Raw genomic sequence first — 13,738 nt, 5'->3', positions numbered from 1 at the left:
AGGCTTTCCTCTCCCCCTTAACTCTTGCCCCATTAACTGTGAAAATGAGCTGTCCTTTGGCTATATATGAACAGGGGGTCTAGGTTCACTGCAGGCATTGTCCTTGGCTGCTGCATCAGTTTGTGCAGCCCCCCCCCCCCGCTGCATCCAGATCCACTGGCCTTGATGATCAACCTCCCTGTGTGGTTCCTGACCCTCAGGTCCCTCCATCCCCCTGCTCTTCAATACAGCGCTCAGAGATTAGCCAAGATTCATTAGTTAAATTTCTACTGCTGTGACGATAAAACACTATGATCAATAACAACTTTGGGAAAAATGGTTTATTTCACCTCACCATCTCTTTGGTCATACTTCTTCAATGATGGAAGTCAGAGGTAGAACTGAAGGCAGGAACATGGAGATTTGCAGCAAAGACCATGGTGAAGCACTTATTACCTATTTTCTGAGACTGATGAGTTATGTGTATGACCCAGGAACACCTGTTGAGGGGTGGCTTCCCACCACATTAATCACTAATCAATGAAATGCCAACATAGACTCGCCAGCCAACAGTCTGGTAGAAGCAATTTTTCAATGGAAGTTCCACTTCCTCATAACTCCAGTATATGTCAAGTTGACAAGAACAACCAGGATACAGTCATAGAAAATTCCAGACAAAATTTGAATTCTGGACACAATAGCAAAGGAGAGTCCCTGCACCAAATCCCTACCATCCATATCACCATTGACCACTGCTACTGTTCTTGGGAAGCAGATTATTTTGTTGATGTATGTTCTAGAGAATTCTCTTAGTCCAGTTCAACCAACTTCATGCTTACTTTCCCTAAGAAGTTGCCTTTGATGCTACTTCATTCTTTCCATGGTACTTGTCCTTGAATCTCAATTTCATACTTGAGCACTTATTAATTACCTTCTTGGATGTAATTATACATATTGATGCATGAAGCTTGTGACCCATGAGAACTCATTTCACTACCTTTACCACACATCTAGTCATCAGATAGATTTTTCTATTGCTAAAGACACTTTCCACATTCTCAGTTTCTCCGAACAAAGTCTTCTGTACATTATCTCTCATATGGGAGCTAGTCATGAGCTTACGTGACAGTTTGAGGTTACATTAGCGTTGATTTACAACAGCATGGGAATCCAACCTGAAAACAGGGCATGGCTCCTGTAGAGTATAGAAAGTATTTCCCATCGTTAACTAGTAAAGACAAAGCAAGGGTATCAATACATGATGCCAACCATTAGAATCAATGTATTAGTTGTAAATAAATTACTTAGCCATTGAATCTTTTCTGCAATATTTACTAAATATATGTTTCTGTACAAGATACATTTTAAAATGATGGAAGAAAAACAGACACTACCAGGCTATTTTCCCTGTACTGAAAACATCAAAATTTAGAAATATAGTCATATGTGCACCATGCTTTAAAGAACAGCCTTGCAGACATCTATGCCTGCTCTGAATGCAAATCTTACACATCTCTATGTGCACCCAGACTATCACAGCCAATTGTCACATATTTGTTTCAAAGATAAGTAAAGTTATTTTATACCAGACATTCTTCTTAACAAGTGTAACTAGGACAACATAGAACCATGTGTAAAGTGTGGACAGAATGATAAGGTTATGCCTTTTCAGGAATGTGTAGCTTTGGAAGTGAGAATTGTCAGGGAAATTTAAAAGAGTAAATAAGGATGCTCTTCTTTTGTAACAGTTAAATATTCTTTTTAAAAATATTGAAAATTCGTTCTTCTCTCATATGCTACATCCCATCTTTCCTCTTCAACTGGTCTATCCCTGCTCTGTTGCCTCTTCAGAAAAGGGCCTCTAAGAGACTATAGCCAAACAGGAAGAACAAGATAAAAGATACAAGACAAAGCAAAACCTGGACAAGGCGCTATTAAGAAGCTTGTAGTATATGAAAGGAAAGTCTTTTTGCATGAAATTTTATATATAAAATAGCAAACACCCCCAAAACAGTCAAATAAAACATTATAAGAGCTCCCACGTTGGGCCATTTCAGCATCAGAATCAAGCATGTCTTCAAAATACGGTTGTCTGTTGACGAATCATAGGACTAGATTTGTCTGACTAATCATTTAGGTAAAGAAAAATGATTCTAAAAGAGTAGTAATCTATTTTCTTTTTCTTTTAAATTGTCTATGTAAAACATTTTTCTTATTTTCCTCAAATAATCTCCAAATCCTGTGAACCTGGGCACAGGTTCACTCTTTTCCCTCAGTACAAACCTTGCCTAATGTTATAAGCAAGACCCTTCATTTAGCTGTTTAGCAGGCATCCTGGATTCTTCAATATATGGTTCACCTACAATACTCTATGATACTATTTTGCAGCTACTGCTTAAAAGGCTCTCATTCTCACTATTTGCCCTCTCAAGAGAGCAAGAATTTTCTCCTAGTGGTATTTTCTAAGCTACTGAAATAAAGACTTGATACATAGCAGGACAGCAATAAAAAGATGGTGAAGAGCCTAAGTGGGAGAGGAGCTCACTTGCCTACATGCTGACTATGTTGTACACAGAAGCGTGCACTAGATAATGTGCTATCTGTGTTAGTAAACATTATTTTTAAAAAATTCCCCTGAAGCCAAAATTATTCTAACAATGTCAAAGTAACACTGCCTTGTTTGTTTGGTTTTTTTTGTTTGTTTGTTTGTTTGTTTGTTTGTTTCATCCTAGTTGCTCTTCTGGTTCAGTAGCTTTTCACTTAGGCAGGTTTGAAATTTGACAGGATTTTGTCTTTCACTTCAGAAAGAAGAGCTGACAGCACACTGCCATCATGTCTGCCAGTCCTAGCTTTTTACCAGAGAAGTAATCTTATTCTCAAAGAAGAAAAGTAAGCAGCCACTAAGATGGGCACGTTTTATTGGCCATGCTCACATTTTATCAAACACAAAGAATCGTGCAGAGAACACACAACTGTGGCACAATGATTATCCTTGCATCTGGGAATAGTCTTTGTCCTACTGTTATGGAGGCCCAGAGTAAGACAATGAAGAGTGTGGTGTGATTTTTCATATGAGTTGTTTACATTGATTACTTAAGCGTGTGTGTTTGGGGTGGGGGTAAGGATAATAACTGTGGTGCTATTTACCATCTGATGCATGTGGATGTAACAGGACAGCTTGGGAAAGTCATTTTTCTTCTTCTATCACATGGTGTCCAGAGATGAAGTTCGGGACACCAGGCTTGAAGGAAACTGCTGTCTCATTCCCACATTTGACATTAGGAAACCGAGTCAATGATGTTACAAAAAAATTCTTAGTTCGTGAGTGTTTCAGCTCATGGATGTAGAATGTGGTTCAGCCATGTATCTATGTCTTGTATGACCTCTTCTCTCTCTCTCTCTTTCTCTCTCTCTCTCTCTCTCTCTCTCTCTCTCTCTCTCTCTCTCTCTCTCACTCTCTCTCTCTCTGTGTGTGTGTGTAGTCACATGTGTGTTTGCATGTTTCACGTTCACATGTATATGCATACATGTGGAAGACAGAGGTGATGTTGGTTGGCTTCTCCCATGGCTTTCCACTGTATTTTGGGGACAGACTCTCTTATTAAGCTTCTAGCTCACCAATTTTCTTATCTTAGAAGGTCAGCAACCCCGAGATACTCATGACTTCACCTGCCCCGCAATTGAAGCATGGATGTGTATAGCCTTTTACATGGATATGAATTTATGCCTGCAAGCTTGTAAAATTAGTGTTATTCTGAATGGGGTTCAGTCTCTTAATAAGTATTATAAGACAGGAGATTTCTAGAATGAAGAGACACCAGTTGCATGCATTGTTACTGAAGTCTTCAAACATAACTGTACCAGAAATATCAATGCTACTATACCTTCCTGTACCATAACATACTGTTCAATGCCTCACATCCTGTATATGCTATGAGAAAATCTACCATGGGTGTGGGACAAATGTAGGACTTCATATAATAAAGCAGAAATAACTAAATTTCCCCTCGATGTTACATCTAAATGGTACCATAATTTTGCAAGGTCAGGATGAACATACCTGACATTCTAAAGCATATACAATGCTGGTGTAGTTCTCTGGTATTTATAGGATTGCATTTCATAGGAAACTGATTAGAAGAAAACTCTATTGCTGGAAATGAGCTGCATATGGAATAAAAATGCCCTTTTTCTTTCCCGTACTGTTGGGGAAGTCATCCGAATTCAGAAAGAGTTTATTTATGTGCATGTTACTGTAAACCAGGCAACTTATTAGTTTCCACAACAGGCCTCCAGTTGCCCTCATTATCTGTTTGCAAATGTAGTGCCTAGGCCACCAAGCTAGCAAGCAAGCGTTGTCTGCAAGTGCTGCAGAAGGTACTTTCTGCTGCCTGATAAATATGGGTGAGATTTTACAATAACACATTTCCACATGATCCTTCCCACTTCTCTCACCCAATGCACATTACAGATATATTCCTGAACGATACACGAATGGAGATGAGATGTCCATGTATGCCCAACTACATTTTCTAAAGAATTTCAATCATATATGAAAGTTTCTGGCTCATTTTAAAAGCACAATGTTAAGTGGCTTGCCTATTTCATTGTTATATTACTCCTTGTATCTATGTATATGTACTCTAGAATAAAATATGGAAGCTGGATTGGTTTTGTAAGCTAATGTTTCAAATCATGGAGCCAGAAACAAGTAAAATGGTATAGTCCCTTACTCTTACCCCAGTTAAGATTCCACCCATCCCCATACTTAAGCCAGTTGGAGCATAGGAAATTTGTCAGAACATTTCCACTGTAGACGAAAAGGTGGTGCAGGTGGAGGCCACTCAGAGAGCCATGACTATTACAAAACATGACCCCTGAGATTTTCTTGTGGCATATGTTTAAAGAAAGGGAGTCTAAGTTAAAGCTGAGTGTCCATGCCCATTGAGTATGACTGATGGCATGATTTATTCATCAAGCTAAGAAAGGCTATAATACACTGCCATCAATTTAACACAGATTTCTCCTATAGTCCTCTGGGATTCTAAAAAACAAAACAAAATCTCCTCAGTCCTGAAGTCAAATGGTCATGTCTTTGAGGCCCCTATCTATTACCTTCAGAACATAGCTGTCGAAGATCTATATACATAGGGTTAAACTATAAAAAGTACTATTTTTTTAGTTTCCTGTATAATCTTCCTCAGCCTGCAAAGACCCCCTAAGGCTGCCTTGGAGGTTTGGATATTTGGCACGTGTCTTCTATAATTAAGTAGCACACAACTGAAAAATACCAGTAGGATTTAGGGCATGTTTCCCACTGGGAACACTTGCGTGATGCCTGTCTGGAGAAATAAAAGTTGAAGGCTACCAGTATCACTTAGTGAAACAGATAGTGATTACTGTTGCTTTGTGCATTTCTCAGGATTTTTTTTTAAACCTTAATTATGTAAGGGTTATGTTATGTTCTATGTGGAACATAAGTGGTAAACAAATGGACCAACACAAACTCACATAAATATTTGCTAGTCAAGTTCTTGAGTGCATTAAAGAGTTATTCCACAAGACTAGAAAGAAATGGACTGGCCAAGACACATTGAAAACATCCAGCACATCATGCTTCTGCTTGTAGTAAGTGCTAATTTAAATGTCAACAGGTTATGCAGGTCAGATGAAATCAGGCCTCTGCTACTTCACAACAAACAAGCCACGTTGTCATGGAGACACCTGTGGACCAATTGTGTTGCATCATACTTGGGAAGATTAATAGGAAGGATGAGAAGAGTTGAACCAAGAGTTTCCTTTTATTAAACTAATGAGATAATCCCATCATTGTTGTGACCTGTTAGGCCTGCTATCTTTGAGATGTGTAGGAATGTTTAAATAGGGAAGTTTCAGATGGTAATGTAGAAACTCTCAGCCTATGGGTTGTTCCTACTGCATTTGGAACAAGGAGCTAGAAATTAAAATGAAAAGTTTGAAGACTATAGAAGGAGGCCAGCCGTGCACGCCTCTTTGGGTTTCAGCTATTGCTAAGAGTCTGCTTCTTTTCCCCCCCACTGGCTATTGCAATGCTTATTTTCTAAGAATGTATTGCAAACGACACCTTGCAAATGGGGTTTGTGTTTCTCTCATCATAATAGTTTTAGCTTTTCCAGTGTGCCCATTTTCACGCTGCACCAAACCTTTGTTTTCCTGCTCAGGGTGTCAGCACCAGCATTTTTCTTTCTGAATAATGTGCAGAATTGGTGTGCTGACTTGCTCATAAAAAAAAAAAGTATAGCCGAGCTAGCAGCTATGCTACCTAAAGCCCAACATCTTATTTTCCCGAAGGCTTTTCATCTTAGTTTGTCAGCAAAGCAGAACCTCTAACCTGACAGACTAACATCTTTGATGGTTAATTTTGCTTGTAGTGTTTGCTGTCATGATTGGAAGAAAATATGTAAGTGCTGCAGCTATTAGGAGGAAAGTTTCAGGTGGGACAAGATGTGGATGTTACTGCAGGCCCTCCAGTTAATTAAAAGGCATGCAACATATCAGCACATTCCATTTAACTAAGAATATAAATGCAGAAAAATGGGTTGGTTAAAAGCAGAAATCACCTTGGAGTCCTGTGTTCATACTTGACTTGATGCTGGAAGGTTGGACTGTGATGATGGGGATCATTTTTGTTGACAACAGCTGGAGAGACAACAGCTATATTATTATAATTAGGATCAGCATCCAGTTGGATTATAATAGGGGCTTTCTTGGAGAAATGGCACAGTGTCAAATTTATAGTCACTAGCTAAATGAGTCTCTTGTATCCTTGACAAAGGGACAAAAACAGTTCCAAATGAAAACACAAACAGAGAATCCTGGTTGTTATATTTCCTGGGTATCACTCAGGGTCCTATTTATCACACACCAACACTTGCTGCTTTGAAGAAACATTATCCTGCAAGGTTTACACTTTTCAATTTGCCTCCGTGCTCTGCATTCTGCATGCATTTCCATGGAGAAGCTACGCTGCGGCTTGACTTGAAATCTTTTCTGCTGCAAGATTAACTTCAAAGCATCTATTTTCCTTCTTCTGGGTAATCACTTGACAAATGAATCCACAAAACCTGCCCACACATCTATTCCAATGTATAGGTTCATCACCAGTCTTGAATCACTAAGGAGAAATATCCTTCCTGACAGAAAGGAGTACTACCATTTCCTTTGCAAGTGTCTAACACTGAAGGATGTGGATTTCTGGAAGCCCGACAGCACTAATACATATTCTGGAGGACAATGTGGGCAAACGTTTGTCTTAGCACTGTCCGGTTTCCCAAACCAGTGGTGCATCTTCACAGTCATGTGGGACCTGTGTGATCTTGGAGTGTGCCTTCTATTCAAGTCGCATGAGAAAACTTGGATTGGCAAGGTGCCTGATGCCTGGCTTTGTGCTCACTACATTAAATACTTTTCTCTTTCTGACCCAAGAGCAATTTATTCTGATGCAGAGACTGATGTGGAATAGGTTAGACAGAGGTCATGTGCTGATGAATGTGAGGTTGTATGCCCATCTTTTTTTTTTTTTTGGCAACTTTAATAATGAAATCACTTCCTTCATATGAGCTTATTGCTATATATATTTTGTTTTATTTTGGCTGAAAGAGATTCATGTATCTTTTGTGTAATAATAAGCTTAGAATTATTAATATGTCTACAACCCTATTCTATCTTTATGGAAAATACACTGAAAACACACTGTTCTACCTTGAGACATGCAGCCTTGCTCTTAATTATATGTACTTTGCTATGTCCCCAAACCCTCAGCCATATTTTCCATTTTTGCCCTTCATACTCCATATTGTTACATTTACAATCAGTTGCTCTCCAAGATGCATGCAAATGTATTACTGGTAAAGTAAAGATAAATGACTCACAAATTAAACACTTACTACAATTAAATATTATAAAACAATTTTTATTCAGTTTCACCAATGTACAAATAAGAATACACTCAAGCAAGGACAGAATTTTTATAGTGACTTATCCGAACATGTCTGTGTTGTAACAATTGTTTATCTAGACAAGGACACCATGTATTAGAATAGTTCAAGTATTTTTCTTAATGCACAGAATTTGAAAAAACAATCAGAGATAAGAAATGAAATTTGTGTTCTGGTACAAGAAGTTATTTTTTCAGACAGAGCTGTACATAACACTTTTAGGTCTGCCGAATAAAAGGATTGTCTTGGCCTCTGAAAAAGCTGAATCACGGAGCTGTTATGTCTTTCCCTGTGCACCAGTACTGGGATAGGAAACTTCTCACAATGAAATGAGGTCACATGACGGTAGACAGGGAAGCAGAAAGTATGGAGAGAGTTTGCGACAAATGGTCTGCATGACTCAGTCCCCAGATAAATGGTTTTAAATAAGCTTCATTTACAAACAGATCTGAATAGGAGTTTTCCTCTTCAAAGTAATCATAACAGAAACTAATACACCAAAGCAAAAGAAGTGAAGTTCAGTTGTCAAGTTTGGTCTTACCATATATTTTGAATCATGGCTTCACATCAGAATTTCCTGAGAAGATTTAACAAAAACACTCCACGTCTGTCTGTAACGTCTCATTACAGTTGGGACTTATGGGGCCATTTATGAAGCTGGTAGACTAGCCTACAGGTATGGATGTTAATTACTTCCAGGCTTAGCAGGTTATAATTTCTGGACTATCTACAAATAGTATTTGCTGTACTCTCCCAAGTACAGACATACACACACACACACACACACACACACACACACACACACACACACACACACCCCACAACTAAATAATAAATAAATAAATAAATAAATAAATAAATAAATAAAAAGAAAGCATCTTAAAAACATTTTGATTGATGTTTTAGGAACTCAATTCCATTTCAATGACAATTAAGATACGGTACTCAGATACATCCTGCACCTTCTTCAAGTTTAAAGCCCTCTTCCGCTATGTGGTAGGAGTATTAGCGATCGACGGTGCAAGGTTGATAATCGCTGACACCACTTTGTAGTTGCCTTCCGCTAACCACAGGTGCCTGGCCCAAGGCCAAAGCTCCATTCTCAGGGCCTGTCTCATCTCCCACTTCAGTCTTGCCTTGAGAATGTCTGGCCCCCGTTCTCAAAAAGCACTCTGTATATCTCCAACCCCTTTTCATACTCTCATGTCATCTACTGCAGCCACTGCTGTGGTTCCAGAGCAGCTCGTGTACCCCTTCCGTTTTGTCTTGTTTCCTTCACTTACCTTCAGAGGTAGAAGAAAGACACCCTCAGGTAAAAAAATTATGCAAGTCGTCTTTTACTAACATGTTTCTTGTGGATGATCTGTGACACTAGCGTTTTTTTTTTTTTTTTGTTTGTTTGTTTTGTTTTGTTTTGTTTCAGGAAATCACTAGGTAATGTATTCTCGATAAGTAGGCATATGCTAAATGACTACTCTGTGAACACTGTTAATGGAGGAGGACACCATTGGGCCTGCCCGCATCCATGATTCTAATCCACCAGACACCCCCTGGTATCCAATGTTTCAGAAGTCATAAACCTATCCCATAATCATCTTTGCCTTTCCATGTGCTTGAATCCTGTCTTGGGATTTACTCTATGCACTTGCCCGTGTAAACCTTGCCTTGATATCTGGTTTCAGTGTAATCGGTCTTGGAGACCTGTTCACGACCATTCTGTTTGTGCTGGACCAAAAGGGAGGCACATGCTTGCTGCACTTGCATTCACCTGAGACACCGCGTCCAGTTCCTCTGTTTTCTTCCCTTTCTCCCTTCCACAAAGCTCTAAGCTTCTTTAGCACAGGGATTTTGTATTAGCATATATACTGCTGTTCAGGCAAGCTCCATGTGTGCAGTTGTTATAAAACACTAAAGATTAATGTGAGAAGAGGTTTTCATTCTGTTATCCACGTGCCTAATTACCTGAGCATGCTGATTAATTGGTTGTTCCTATCTTTTTTTTTTTTTTTTATATTCTGAGAAATTAAATGCGATGGAATAAAATATTCCTTTGATATATATGTGCCGCTTTTTACAGCAGTTAACTTTTCAAGGTACGTTCAGTTGTACTTTGGCAAAACTCAAGTATTACATGCTGGTATTATATTATTAACCTTTTGTTTCATATTTCTTTGATATGATTCCGTTGCACATTCCTTCATCTCACACAAGTCTAATAGATATCCTTAAGATGAAAACTACAAAGGCATCTTACATAATAGAAACTAAAACTGCTATCTTAATCCACTTTCCAACCTAGATGTTCAGTTTCTTGTAAAATACTTGGCTGTTTTGACGTTCTGACAAAAGTTTACTCCCACCTTTTAAGAGATTTGTTTAGCTCCTATGGATTCATGTATGATATACCTGAGATACATTTAGCACCTGGCAAAGAACAACATGTTTTTTTTTTCTTACTGTTTTTACTCTTTCTTTCTTTCATTAACTTAGGTACGTCTGTCACTAATGTAACAGCCACCGATGCTGATGACCCAGTTTACGGAAACAGTGCAAAGTTGGTTTACAGTATCTTGGAAGGACAGCCGTATTTTTCCATTGAGCCTGAAACAGGTTTGTGGATTAACTTTTAAATTCTATTTAACGTGTTTTGCTTCAGGGAAACATTTATTAAGATCTGGTTTATGAAATGCTCTGGCTGCATATTCCACTGACTGTACCAATAATAGTTGACTGCATACTGTGAGGTACATGGATAGCCAGCATTCATTGATGCTGATTGAAATGAATTATAGAACCTGGGCTGGCTATCACCATTTAAGCAGATGGTCCTGTACCATTATCATCCTGGCGTATAAGAAGGAAGGGAGTTTAAGTCAGGTGAGTTCGATGTAGTATTTAAGCATAGATTCAGTAACTTATTAGCTTATTGTGTTCATTGACAAAGCCACTTTCTAGGTTTCAGTTTGTCTATCCACAACATGAGGATGGATCCTGCCTTTGTGTTATTATTAGTGGCACAATGACCATTCAATGTGTTGTTATGCTTTATAATTAATGACGTTTGCCACAGGAGTCCTTTTTGATATCTCAGCATTCAAATTTTCATAAAGACATTTCTATGGACCAAGTCAGTCTCATTTAATATTACCAGAACTGATTAGGCAGCCCTTTTAAAATAAGTTCCTCAGAAAACAAAGAAACAAATAAACATACATAGACACTGATTAGTCTTAAAATGTGACAATATAAAAAAAGATCCCCGTTGAACAATGCATTTGTAAATGAAGACATTTATTCTTAAACGTTTTAATGTAGCCTAACATTAAATTTATTTGACAGGTTATATTAAGTCATGGGGTTTTATTATAGCACACATAACATTAGTGTATTTTATTGATGTCAATGTTGTTATTAAGAGCAGTTGCTAATAAAAACACTTTCTAATGCATGTGTCTGTCTTCTCTACCCTGTGGTTTCTGTCTTCGCTTTACTATTCACAGTCATTCAGCCTACCTGTGTTATTTTCAGTTTTTATTTGGTTCATAAATTTTCACCACTATTGAGAGAAATTCCATGACATGTCATTATGTCAGTCATTAATCAAATTAAAAATTAAATTGGTCTTTGTGCTTCTCAAAATAAATTCAAAGAGCAGAATGTGCATTAAAATTAAGAAGTATACTTATACATAAATAGGTCACAGCTATAGTAGTACACATAAATTTGGAAACAGGAAAGCACTTGTAAAGTGCATTAACTTAGGGATATGGTTAGATTTTTTTTTCCCAGTGGAGAAGGAAGTCTATCATAAAGCTTATCTCATTTGAACTTTTAAATAACCCTGGAAAAAGCAGATTAAAACACCATTTAAAGAGAAAGGGAGTATAGACATTCCCACAATCCAACAACCACTTCAATCTCTAGTTAGAATATGGAGAAGCTAGGTCTTACTCCAAGATCTCTATTCTTGTAGCTACTGTGAGAATATAAGACTTCTTTGAATCCCTCACTGTGTCACTCACACTGTGTGCCTCTTCTTCTTTCCTAACCACACCATCCTCCTTCTTTCTCTCTGTTTCTTTCTTCTTTCCTTTCTTTCCCTGTCGTACAGGGTCTCAAAAGCCAAGGTCACTATCAAGACTCTATGTTTTAGATGCTAGACTTGAACTTATAATTTTCTTTTTCTTTTTTTTTTTTTTTTTTGGTTTTTTGAGACAGGGTCTCTCTGTGTAGCCTTGGCTGTCCTAGACTCAATTTGTAGACCAGGCTGGCCTCGAACTCACAGCGATCCACCAGCCTCTGCCTCCCAAGTGCTGGGATTAAAGGCGTGCGCCACCACACCCGGCCCACTTATACTTTTCTTACTCTCACTTGCCATGTATTATAATTACAGGCACGAACCACCACTCTACCCAGCTACCTTGATCTTCACTTGTGATAGTGGACAGATTTGTTGGAAGGGTTTTCATAAAAGATGAATATATTGTTTGGAAAATGAAGTTGAATTGTGTTCTCTTTTGGCTCTGAACTCTTGTTCACTTGGGCATTTTTGTTCACCATTTACAGTATAATGAAGATATTAAGCCAAGGATTTCCAGTGAGCATTCACTATAGGCAGCCACTGAATTAAACATGTAGAGAAAAAAAATTATAAAGGCCAGTCTCAGCTAGTAAGTGTCTCACAATCTATTGCAGAAGGCAGGTTTTTTTTTAAAAACATAAATATAGTAAGCATGGAGATGGTTTTTTAAGTACTTCATATTTGAAGAATAAACTGCCGTGAGGTGATATAACTAAAGCTCCCTATTACAGTAAAAGTTTTATGGATATATGTTGCCATTTGCCTAATTAAATACTCTCAGCTTTATTCATTATTTAGATTTTTAACCAGTGTAATCGGGGTCTCTATCAACACATTCATTTAAGCTTTATTGTTTGTAGTTTTCTGATATAAAATGGTCAGATACATATTTTAGGAAGGAAATTCTGGTCATAATTTGGATAAGGCCCTGAAGAGCAACTCACAAAATAGTTGCTAAGAAAATATTGGGTATATAAGACTAACAGTTTTATCTAAAGATGTTATAATAAATTGATTCAAATTCAATAATTAATAAAGAATAAATGGAAATTACATGCTTAAAGTAGGAAAGCACCTGTAAAGTATATTGATTAGAGTGTTGACAATACACAACCCTTCCTCAACCAAAAAGAGCCTGTTATAAACATTATCACTTTTCATATGGCCTTGGAGAAGTGGCTTCAGAATGAAATTTACACATAGTTATGTAAATTCTTGCATCATTACACTTGAGTGTGTTCAACTAAAAGGAAAACCTTGTTGCTATTTCCAGAGAATCTAATTCTTATTGTTCATTTAAAACATTTTCTCTCTTTTTTCAAAAAGTAAACTGAGAAAAAGAGAGTGAGAGAAGAGAGATATTATGTAGAATTATAAAAATAAGCATTATAGAAATTTGCAATTTTATCAGCCTAGAAATTATGCCAAGATTCCTACAACCAATAGAATGAATATGCACATTAAAGTGGAATTTGTTAGATAGGCTTAAAGGACAGAGTTCAGGCATACACCAATAGTTGCTCTCCTACTGGAAAGACTGAAGACCTATAGCTGCTCAGTCCACATTGCCATGTACTCAGCAGCCCCATCTGGCCTAGGAGGCCTAGATGGTTCAGGAGAGAATACTAGTCTCTAGTCCACATGGAAAGAAGATGGACCCAGTTGCAAAAAGAATGACACAGCAGTAGTGACAGTAGCAAGA

At 37.8% G+C, this 13,738-nt stretch overlaps 1 protein-coding gene across 3 annotated transcripts in view; it reads left to right on the top strand.

Moving 5' to 3' along the window:
- Nucleotides 1-13,738, top strand: part of Cdh8 (cadherin 8) — a 394,887-nt gene that overhangs the window by 182,132 nt on the left and 199,017 nt on the right. For all 3 annotated transcript variants that reach the window (XM_051168537.1, XM_051168536.1, XM_051168535.1), the window contains exon 4: nt 10,446-10,565. In XM_051168537.1, the coding sequence (XP_051024494.1) occupies nt 10,446-10,565 (120 nt within the window). The remainder of the gene's footprint in view (nt 1-10,445; nt 10,566-13,738) is intronic.

This window comes from Acomys russatus, chromosome 26, assembly GCF_903995435.1.
Source record: "Acomys russatus chromosome 26, mAcoRus1.1, whole genome shotgun sequence".
In the NCBI taxonomy this organism is placed as follows: Eukaryota; Metazoa; Chordata; class Mammalia; order Rodentia; family Muridae; genus Acomys; species Acomys russatus.
The sequence above is the reverse complement of the archived record's forward strand: the minus strand, read 5'-3'. Positions and strand labels throughout refer to the sequence as shown.